At 42.5% G+C, this 12116-nt stretch overlaps 1 protein-coding gene across 2 annotated transcripts in view; it reads right to left on the reverse strand.

The window, feature by feature from the left end:
- ABHD2 (abhydrolase domain containing 2, acylglycerol lipase) overlaps positions 1 to 12116 on the reverse strand; it is a 42542-nt gene that overhangs the window by 5810 nt on the left and 24616 nt on the right. For both annotated transcript variants that reach the window (XM_069984725.1, XM_069984734.1), the window contains exons 6-10: positions 4973 to 5156; positions 2421 to 2513; positions 960 to 1064; positions 211 to 280; positions 44 to 128 (exon numbers count right to left, since the gene is read on the reverse strand). In XM_069984725.1, coding sequence (XP_069840826.1) covers positions 44 to 128; positions 211 to 280; positions 960 to 1064; positions 2421 to 2513; positions 4973 to 5156 — 537 coding nt within the window. The remainder of the gene's footprint in view (positions 1 to 43; positions 129 to 210; positions 281 to 959; positions 1065 to 2420; positions 2514 to 4972; positions 5157 to 12116) is intronic.

A 12116-nucleotide genomic window follows, 5' to 3' on the forward strand; every position in this document is an offset into this window, starting at 1 on the left:
CAGGTTGAATCAGAAGCCATTGAAATGCTCACTTAACACTTACCTGCCAGAGTCTTTGGAATGGACAGTAAGCTTTCATGAACTAGAGGATCATCCACAGAGTTAACCAACATGAGTGGCACATGAATCTAGGAAGAGAAATAAGCTTACTTCAGAAGGGCACATAACAAATAAAAGTACTACTGTGTGAAAGTGAAAACCGACACTTACATTGTGCAAATACCTCACACAGCTTTCTTCTTCATAGTACTCCTTAAGAGACTTATAGCCATGGAACTTTCTGGTAGAAGAAACAAAGCAGAGACAATTAAATCATAATAAAGGAAACATTCCTGAATGCAAACATTACAGAACAATACATGAAACATTACCACGAAAATCATATGCTCAGGAATTACTTCCTACTCCGACAGGGACCTCTAAACCAGATGTATAACTATTTTATGTATTTAATTAATAAACACAAAATATGAAATTACTAGGTCCTATTCACATACCTGACAAAGTTCTGGCAGAAGGCTGTTGTGTTTTGTAGATATGCACTAATGTATATGCCTGTACAGACATACAGTGACACAAGCTGCCCTTACGGTTCCACCTCTTGCTTCTTTTATGGAACGGTATACCTGATTGCACTAGTATAACAATATGCTGATGCATACTGACCTATTATATGCCCCAAAGGACACTACTGGCACCCATGCAGTATATAATATATTATATATACATACACACACACATATATATATACATACACACACACACACACATACACATTATATATATATATATATATATATATATATATATATATATATATATATATATATATATATATATATATATATATATACACACAAAGTTAGATATTAAAAAGAGATATAAAATAAAACAAACATGCGGAGCGTGAACCGGCTATAGATATAGTCATGCAGTCACTCTAGATATACTGTGCGTACCTCATTACAGTGTCATCAATCTGCATGAGAGATGTGGCAGTATAAAGCCTACTGAGAACCGAATCTTCAAATATTTTCTTTCTGGTGTCGGTAAACAACGCATTTCTAGAAGAAGGAAAAAACAAGGTTGTATAAAACACACACACACACACACAAAATCCACCTATAATACAGAAATCAAAAACAGAAGTCCACAAAAATGGCATTTCTACAGCACAATGTAGGAGGCCATTCCTGCAAGCAACTGTGGTGGATCAGGAATTTCATTCTCTTTATCTATCAGACATTTATGGCATATCCCGTGGAGTTGGAAATACTTTTTTAAGTGCTCAGCTTGCTACATACAGATCCTTGCTGTTATCTGCGCTCAGTAGTGCACAGTGATAGCAAATACTTAGCAAAAGCTTTTGCAACTGAAGAATTATCATTAGTTATGCTCAAGCTGAAAAGTTGCAGCCACCACTGCTAATGTGGTGGGTAAATAATACATAGGTGTGTGTCTACATGTCACTGGTACTTTGAGATGGTTATAGGTATGGGTTGGTGGGGAGAATGAAAACTGCAAGATTTCAGGATGAATTTTAAAATAAGATTAAAATAAACTCATCACCGATAATTCTCTAAAAGTCTGTTTTAAACAATAAATCTTTTTATGATGATGACCACAATTTTCTTGCCTTGATCCTCTGCACAGTTTTTGTGAACTTTGCAGTTTATTAGATATGAAAATGAGCCAGTTTGGTGCATTGTGGATGGGACTACCACCTTTAGTGGACAGATCCCCCCAGCCAGCTTGCTCCACCTAACTAAAAATCAGCCAGCACTCTGCAGTGCTGAGCGTCAGAGTGACATCACTGTAGAGCGCCACCCCAATATTTATTAGAAAAGACTGGCCAGCGAGGACAGATCAGTGCACTGACGGTAGTAGTCCCGTACACAATGCACCAAACTGCCTAATTTACATATCTAATAAACTACTGAGTTCCTGAAAACTGCACAGAGAATCAAGATTAAAAAATTACCTTCATCCTGGTGCCTCATGCACTCCCGGGACATATCAGCAGGTTAGATGCTTCTAACCTGCTGATAAGTTTCTCTAGAAAGTTATTGGATATCTTCCAATCCATTAAGTTTTCATTTTGATCTTTCTAAAACGGATACATCAAAAACAAAAGTGAAAAGTGAATGGAGCCATACATTGTTATGTAATAGTAGAAATCTAACCCAACCCCGCAGACAGGTATATAAATGGGGCTGGATTTTTACCCAATGAATAGTGTAAATATTTGTGATGTAAGAGAGTAAAACTAGAAGAGGGAAAAAGAAAAGTCACTCAATACACTCCCCAGATAGGCATTTGATCATGTAAGTGCAAATATTTTACATCATGACTTTATGACAGCTTACATGGAATGCTATTTATACAGGTCACGGTCCACTAGTATCTTTAGTAAGTTATACCTGTGAGACAAAATGATTTTCTTCATGTTGTCAGCCATCAGGAAGTTGTAAAACCTTCGGCATTGATCCCACTGCAGAAAGGTATCCTGAGCACTGCAAGAGAAAGCTTAGAATCAATGCACTGTTACAATGGAGTAAATACTTAACAGGCACGGCAGACAACTAGGTTGTCATCAGAAAATCGCTACAGAGTCTGTAAGCCCTAAGCAATGCATGAGAAGAGGGCCATTCTTATAGAAAAGCATATGTTATAGGCACCCATTGAAAGATATTGTTGCAGATATCAATGTTACTAAATGATTGAACAAAGCACCAGATTCTGTACGTGTGAATGTACCCTAAAACAACAAGGCTTCACAAAGGAAAATAAGTTTTTCTGTAAACTACTGATAAGCTAATATATATCTATATGTTTGATGCCCTGCCACGTAGAAGTCATGCTAAATCAATCAAGAAGCCTTTTAGTACGATAAGATAAAAGCTGCTACATACTGCACTTTGTAACTCAATTGCCCTGTAAACTTATGTGAAAGTCACAGAATTTGTGATTAGAAGACAAATATAGACTGTCACACAATACATGAAATCTCCTTCACACATCCTGCACAAATCTGCGAATGGTTAATAGCACTGAGGCCACTAGGGGGAGCAGATGAGGCACAAAGGTCAAGTATAAGGGTGCATTTGCTGCTTTTCAGGCATCCGTTATTATGGAATATAAAAAAAAAATAGGGCGAGAGGATTTAGGGCAGAGCGTGAGCCAATAGGGTCAAGGTCAATGAAGCAAGTTTTGCATTGTAACATAAAAGGAATTATAGCTGCCCATAACTGATGAAAAGATGCTTTGGTAAACCTAAGGGTCCTATTACACGGAGCGATTTTTAACAATCAACAACTAACGATTAGCGTTAGCTATAGAAAGCAGTAGAATAGTGAAGAAATCAGGTGATTTTTCAACCTTTTAGAGGCTAACTCTATATATATTTGATTGTAAGCTTTCGGGAGTCTAGCTCCTTTCGCCAGACATGATGTTATGCAAAACTGAAAAATTCACAGACTTATATACACACTTCGCTATTCTCTGTCCATCTTAGTAATGGAGATCAGAAAGTTTAGTATACATGCTGCCAGAGCAAGCACAAGAATATCCTTGTCTGATCCTGCTGTTTCATGTTATTACCTGTAGGGTATGTTTTATATGGTCTTAATTCACAAGTGCTAAAAAGCTAGTCGTTTCCCAACCAGATGATATTCAATTTCTAACCTTCCCTAAAGTAAAGACAGCTAGTATCTGAATAGATGCCACGGACATCACCTCCATTTTCATTAAGCTGTGTGCCTACATGGGACTCTGGATATGCAACAGGAAGATTGCTATGTCACACCGCATCAAGAGATTGTCTATGTGGTCATGCTGCAATGTAACATGACAGCTGCCAAAAAAATATCCTGCTACAATTTTGTTGCAGATCATCAACAACTTTGCCAGCAGAGATATTACTAAAGTCTTATGTGACTGGGAGTCGCTGAGCCTTTTTCTTTTATAAAAGAAAAAATGGTGGGTGGAGTCTTTTTTTGTCTACAAACACGAAACTGCCAGGGAATAGCTACTTGTATGAAGCTTTATATAGCAGGCCTTATTGTAAGCAGGTTGTGTATGATTTACTGGTGGCATCCAATCTACCTCAGTCTTCTTCAACCTATTCTGGTGTAAGCTAGCCAAGCAAACACGCATAGGATATTGATGCTGATGGAACGTCACTCTTGCCATCTTCATGAGGACATCTCAAACATGTCAATCCTGCTGTTGAACTACCCCCTACATATTAATAGTCAGCTGATCCTGACAGAATTATCTAGTTCTCTAGTTTATCTAGTTACTCTGGAGAGGAAGGGAAATTGCTTTTAAAACCAACCGGTGTCAAAGTTATTCAGATTTGTAAATTACTTCTATTTAAAAATATCTTTTTTTTTTCCTTTCTTCACCTCTGGAGTCTAATGTGTATGACCAGAAATAGATCATAAGAACAATAGACCTGAGAAAAGGCATAGGTTAGCCATTACCATATCCAATTGGTGGGCAGCTTTTACCGTAAAAGAAATCCACTCGCTGTTACTGTTCTGTCCCTTAAAACAGTAACTTCCTAAACAGGGAGAGAAGCCCTGTCATGAGGCCCTGTATACCAGGTTCTCTAGGAGATTGACACACATGTAAGGGTTTGTTTTTTTCACCCTGAATTCCAATCTGATCATTTACTTCTCAATCTGAGCATAATAGAGGAAAATAGAGGAAAATAGACCTGAGAGCAGTAGTAGGATGGTGGGGAGTAAAAATCTAATGGACGTTTTCAGAGCCGTTGGCCTAATATAAAAATATGCAGCTAGGTCGCGCATCACTAGTGGCAAGTGTGCACAAGTATGCAGGAGTAAGTCTTTAACCCCCTATCCATTATTTTACTATGTATCACAAAACCAAAAAGTTCCCATTGGTTTATTTACTAACTGTAGAATTGTAGGTGACATGTTACCACTACAAACTGTAGATGACTTACCGGGATGCACTGTAGCCCTGGCACACACTAACACAGCACAAGACTCGCTCCTGGTTGGCTGCTGCTTCCCCCAGGTATTTGCAGACAATGTTCCCTCCAAGGCTAAATCCTACAACTATCAGTCTGGTCTGAGTAAAAGTCTTCCTGATGTAGTTCACCATGGCTCCAAATTCCCAGGTGCAGCCTGAAATAACAAAAGAAAGGGTTAACCGTTACCAAGTATGCACAACTCATATACAGCAGCCCAGATTTATTAAGCTTCCTGAACCCATGTGAGTACATTGTCTCATAAGACACACTTCTCACTCAACAAAGTCAATCTTACATGAAATGTTCCTTTATACTTTTTTCTCATTAACACAGAATCATCTATGGCGAACACTTCTCAGATTACCACATAAGGTCTGTGACTATGATTCACTGTTAAAGGGGTATTCTGGGCACAATTTACAGATGAGTTATTCACAGGATAGATCAGTGACATCACTGCCACTGAGCAATGCATGGAGACAAACTGGGTGTCTGCATCCTGTCAATCAGTTACTGCGGATAGCTCATCAGTAAATTTTGCCCAAAATGTTCCTTTAACCCCTTGCCTCTAAAGCCTGTTTTGGCCTTAATGACCAGGCTCATTTTTCAAAATCTGACCTGTCTCACTTTATGCTCTTATAGCTCAGTGATGCTTTAACGTATGCTAGCGATTCTGAGATTGTTTTTTCGTCACATATGACACTTTATATTAGTAGCAAAATTTGGTCACTACTTTGTGTATTTTTTGTGAAAAACATCAAAATATCAAGAAAAATTTGAAAATTTTGCATTTTATGAACTTCTGAAATTCTCTGCTTCTAAAAAAGGAAGTCATAGCACATAAATTAGTTACTAAATCACATTACCAATATGTCCTCTTTATTCTTGCATAATTTGGGAAACATATTTTACTTTTTTAGGGTGTTACGGGGCTTAGAAATTTATGAGCAAATTATCACATTTTGTGAAAATTTCCAAAACTGATTTTTTTTAGGGACCAGTTCTTTTTTTAAATGGATTTAGAAGGCTTGTATACTGGAAACCCCCATAAGTGACCCCATTTTGGAAACTACACACCTTAAAGAATTAATCTAGGGGTATAATGAGCATTTTAACCCTACAGGGGCTGGAGGAAAGTATTCACAATTAGGCAGTAAAAAAATCGAAAATTTAAATTTTCAAATAATATATACGTTTAGATTAAAGTTTCTCATTTTCAAAAGGAACATGAGAAAAAAAGCATGCCAAAATTTGTAACGCAGGTTCTCTTGAGTACAACGGTACCCCATATGTGGGCGTAAACCACTGTATGGGCACACAGCCGGGCTCAGAAGTAAAGGAGCGCCAATTAGCTTTTTTAATGCAGATTTTGCTGAAGAAGTTTCTGAGCGCCAGGTGCATTTGCAGAGCCCCTGTAGTGTCCGCAGAATAGAATCCCCCCAAAAGTCACCCCATTTTCGAAAGTACACCCCTCAAAGAAATCATCTTTGGGTAGGATGAGCATTTTGACCCCACATGCATTAGAGGAAAGTATTCAAAATTACACAGTAAAAATGAAAAACACGAATTTTTCCAATAATATGTTTGTTTAGTTTGAATTTTTTCAATTTCACGAGGAACAAGAGAAAAAAAGTACCCCAAAATTTGTAAAGAAGGTTCTCCTGAATACAACGGTACCCCATATGTGGGCATAAACCACTGTATCGCCACACAGGAGGGCTCAGAAAGAAGGGAGCGCAAATTAGCATTTTCAGTTCAGATTTTGCTGAAGAAGTTTCTGAGCGCCAGGTGTGTTTGCAGTGCCCCTGTAGTGTCAGCAGAAGAGAACCCCCCCAAAAGTCCACCCATTTTGGAAAGTACACCCCTCAAATAATTCATCTTGGGGTGTGGTGACCATTTTGACCCCAAAGGTATTAGAGGAAAGTATTCAAAATAAGACAGTAAAATTGAAAAACTAGAATTTTTCCAATAATATGTTCGTTTAGTTTGAAATTTCTCAATTTCACTAGGAACAGGGGAGAAGCTGCATGCCCAAATCTGTAACGCAGGTTCTCCTGAGTAGAACGATACCCCATATGTGTGCATAAACCACTGTATGGGCACCCAGCCGGGCTCAGAAGGGAAGGAGCGCCAATTAGCATTTTCAGTGCAGATTTTTACGAAGAAGTTTCTGAGTGCCAGGTGCGTTTGCAGAGCCCCTGTAGTGTCAGAAGAATAGAACCCCAGCAAAAGTCACCCCATTTAGGAAAGTACACCCCTGAAAGAATTCATCTTGGGGTGCAGTGAGCGGTTTGACCCCACAAGTATTAGAGGAAAGTATTCAAAATAAGACAGTAAAAATGAAAAACTCGAATTTTTCCAATAATATGTTTGTTTAGTTAAAAATTTCTTAATTTCACGAGGAACAGGAGAGAAAACGTACCCCAAAATCTGTAACGCAGGTTCTCCTGAGTACAACGGTACCCCATATGTGGGCATAAACCACTGTATGGGCACACAGCAGGGCTCAGAAGGAAGGGAGCGCCAATTTGCTGGAGCAAAACCGCAGCTAGTAATAGTTATAAGAATAGCGCAGTTACTAAAATACAATAAAAAATGAGATTACAGGTTATGTGGGGTGGTCACGGGCAACCTGGGGTGGTCACGGGCAACCTGGGGTGGTCACAGGCAACCTGGGGTGGTCACAGGCAACCTGGGGTGGTCACAGGCAACCTGGGGTGGTCACAGAGAATCTGGGGTGGTTACGGGCAACGCGGGGTGGTTACGGGCAACGCGGGGTGGTTACGGGCAACGCGGGGTGGTTACGGGCAACGCGGGGTGGTTACGGATAAACTGAAGTGCTTATAGGTAATCTGGGATGGATACCTGTAATTTGGGGTCGTTACAGGCAATCTGGCGTGGTTACGGGCAATCTGGAGAGGGTCACTGGCAATTTGGGGTGGTTAGAGGCAACGTGCGGTGGTTAGGGGCAACGTGCGGTGGTTAGGGGCAACGTGCTGTGGTTAGGGGCAACGTGCTGTGGTCAGGGGCAACGTGCTGTGGTCAGGGGCAACCTGCGGTGGTCAGGGGCAACCTGCGGTGGTCAGGGGCAACCTGCGGTGGTCAGGGGCAACCTGCGGTGGTCAGGGGCAACCTGCGGTGGTCAGGGGCAACCTGCGGTGGTCAGGGGCAACCTGCGGTGGTCAGGGGCAACCTGCGGTGGTCAGGGGCAACCTGCGGTGGTCAGGGGCAACGTGCGGTGGTTAGGGGCAACGTGCGGTGGTTAAGAGGCAGCGTGCGGTGGTCAGAGGCAGCGTGCTGTGGTTAGAGGCAACGTGCGGTGATCAGAGGCAGCGTGTGGTGGTCAATGGCAACGTGCGGTGGTCAGGGGCAACGTGCCGTGGTCAGAGGCAACGTGCGGTGGTCAGAGGCAGCGTGCGGTAGTTACGGGCAATCTGGAGGGGGTCACTGGCAATTTGGGGTGGTTACGGTCAAGATGTGGTGGTTATGGGCAACGTGCGGTGGTTACATGTAATCTGGCGTGTTTACGGGCTACCTGCGGCGGTTACGGGCAAACTGGGGCGGATACGGGCAAACTGCGGTGGTTACGGGTAATCTGGGAGTAAACCGCAATTATTACTATAATAAAAAGTGTGTTTTATTTTGTTTGTATGTTTTTCACTTTTTCACATTTACACTTTTTCACTTGTTCTTTTTTCACTTTCATTTTCACTGTATTACTATGATTACTGTGATATTTTCTATCACAGTAATCATAGTTTAGTGACAGAGACCAAATTGGTCTCTGTCACTTTAAATTTTCAGAGCTAACTGCTTCTGACGCGCATGCGCACATCAGAAGCAGTCAGGACGTCGAGGAGGACGGAGCTCCAGGATCCGGTGAGTATATGGGGAAGGGGGGGGTGACTGGGGGACGGGGGTGACAGGGGGGGTGACAGGGGGGGTGGGGGGCGACTTGGGGGGGGCACAGTGACAGTTTTTATCCCGTCACCAATGATTTATGGTGACAGGGGATAAAAAGTGCTGGGCAGCACTGGGAACAGGCGATCGGCGGTATATAGTATATACCGCCGATCGCCTGCTCCAGGACCACACGGGGGGGTCCCCGATCACTGCCCCATGCTCTCCGCTACCTCCGGTGGCGGAGAGCATGGGGCTTTGATCATTATTTTATATCCATCCCTGCGAACAAACATCGCAGGGATGGGGGCGGCCATCTTGGATCTGATGGCCGCCCGGGTACGGGGATCTGGGGTCTGATCGGGGGGCTGATCTGGGGTCTGAGGGGATATTTTTCATCTCCCCCCACCGTGGATTCACGGTGGGGGGAGATGAAAGCTCTCGGCGGCGCCGGTAATTCCCGGTACCGGAGAGCACCGCTATAACGGTAATAGCGGTGATCTCCGGTATCGGGGGACAAGGGGAGGGGGCCGGGGGACACACTAGTTGTGGCGGTGGGGGGAGGCAACGTGCTGCAGCCTCCCCCCGCCGCCCGATCGCCCGATCTCCCCATAGACGCTGCGGTCGCATTGACCGCGGCGTTTATGGGGTTAACTGCCCGGGGGGAGCGCGGCTCCCCTCCGGGCAGAGGCAGCAGGGGGATGCTGTGTGACATAGCATCCTCCGGCTGCCCGATCTTCTATAGGGACAGCGGGGGGAGGCAGGGAAGCCATGACGTTCCTGGAACGTCATGTTGCGGGAACTACCTGCTTTACATGACGTTCCAGGAACGTCATTTTGCGGCAAGGGGTTAATTGTGTACAATCCTAATCCGGGAATTTCAATTACCAACATTGGGCTGGGATGGTTTTTCCCACTCTATATTAGATTGCCGTTAGAATACGTTGCAGTATATCTGTTGGTTTTGGAACAACAGAAAATGTTGATTTCTACAGCAGTATTCCAAAACCTGTGGCTCTCACATCGTTTCCAAACTACACCAATACAGCATGATGGGAGTTGTAGTTTGCAACAGATGGAGAGACATAGATTGCTCTAGAGCATATTATTGCACTGATCCAAATAAGCACTTATCAGGCTGTAAATGGTCTGACTTCGAGGCTGGCACTAGTTAATGTCCAACCCATAGAACAGCCGTGACACATCACAAGGGAAAATTTGCTGTACCAAACAACCATCCATATCAAAAAGTTCTGGTCCCTTGACAGTAAAGGTTGGCTAGATGTGATGCTTTTAACGCAGCGATGGGGTAATGGTTCTCAATGATTTGTCTATGAATCAGACACAGACTTACAAGGTAGTTTCCTATGTATACACCACTGTAGAGAGTAAGGAGGCCCCCTATAAACCTTGAACATTCCGCCAATGGTGGGTTCTGCAGACTTTAGTTAAAAAAAAAAAAAAAAAAAAAAAAAATGTATGGTCACCTTTGAAAGGGAAAGATTTTATTTTCCCTTTTGAGACAAGCCAATTTGCATCCTTTTCACTAATCCAACAAATAGGTCATTTACTTCCATATTAAGGACTGCCATGTGTTCGGCTCTAGCCTGGCTCTTGGGATTTATTCAGCCTGGTTTCCCCAGATTTCTGATACTATTTGCCATGAATTTACAACTTATAGTGCAGATATTAATAACAGCATAAAGAGTCAGATGACATTAACCCAAAGTAAAAGAACAAAATGTATTTTCTCAGTCCTGGGTCGCAGATCCCCCCCCCCCCAAAGGAAGGGGGGGGGGGGGGGGAGGAAAAAAGGGTGCCAAAGATTGGTACCCCGCCAATCAAAACCTCTAGAGGTCACTATGACTCTTTTAAAGTCAGCAACAGCGCCATGTCTGACAATTTGGTTGTTAGGGATAAACAGGTTAATAAACTTTGCCCGCTCAAAAAGTCTTATTAGGGAGTTATTAAAAACAAGTCTTCCACAAATTACTGTCTGCTCTGCAGGATGAATGACAGGAAAGGATGGGGTTAACACACTGACAGCTTTTACCTTTATTCTTCCTGTCAGTGTAACAGTTTGTGGAGTTTACACCACCTACTAACCAAGATGTTTCCTGCTGGGCATAAACTATACCTGTCTGTTCCTGTAAGACAACCGTAACGGCTGATAATCGTTCTGTGGAATAGGGCCTTAAGTCCCGACCCACACCCAGAACAGGAGGAGGGGAGAGGGCTGCTCATGCTGGCTGCTGTATACCTGCTGAGGTTAGTGCTGGTCACAGTGCAGCTTCCCTAGGGGCTCCAGAACTATGGCATCTGGATCCCTCTGACTCCATGCGCACTGTGCATGTCAGGCTCACAGCTTTATTGTAGCAGACCAGATGGGAGCCATTAGCTCCTATGTACTGTGGGCTGTCATAAAACATGTGTCGTGCAGTGACACTTTACACAAATGCTATTGCAAATGGCAGTGCAGCAAATTATAACATTATTATTGACACTTTAACAAAAGTAATAAAAAATGAAATATTGTGATACATTTGTTCTAACATTCAAAGAACTCAATATAATAACTATGTAAGAAATGAAGGTGGGGGCATTTTCTACAGGGTAGAAGGTGGTTTAACTTAAGCTCCAATGTAGATACAATGGGCATACAGAGAGCTGTTCCTAAACCTCCAGGGGAAATATGCTGAAAGCGGATTACTGCCACTCCAAACAACAGTATTGGCATAATATGGGGGGAGCACAAATGCCAATCTTCAAAATCCTGGAAAGAACTTCTAAGAAGAACATAGGAGATTAGGTTAAGAACAAACATTTTTTTATTGTAACATAACAAAAGGAATACAAGATTTATCAGTAACCGGAAAGAAATCCTAAGGGTTTGTTAAATATTTTACTTGTTTTCTACTTTTAAAACAGAAAATTCTGAAAATATTTAAGACTAAATTAAACATTTTCTGGTGGTCTAGGGTAGTGAAGGGGGGGGGGTGGTGGTGTCAGCATTATCATCAACTGGAGGGGACTGGAGGGTACTATTGAATTTCCTGCTGGTATATGGTAACTGCTTGTTGTCTTCCTCACCCATGTGCCCTGTTCTGTCTACTTCCTGTGCACACAGAGCTCCCCTCCAGCCCTGATGACACACATTAGTGATGGGCAGTGACAGGATTGTCTAATTTTGTACAGCCGCACAGATTTTTTTTTT

Source organism: Dendropsophus ebraccatus, chromosome 1, assembly GCF_027789765.1.
Source record: "Dendropsophus ebraccatus isolate aDenEbr1 chromosome 1, aDenEbr1.pat, whole genome shotgun sequence".
In the NCBI taxonomy this organism is placed as follows: Eukaryota; Metazoa; Chordata; class Amphibia; order Anura; family Hylidae; genus Dendropsophus; species Dendropsophus ebraccatus.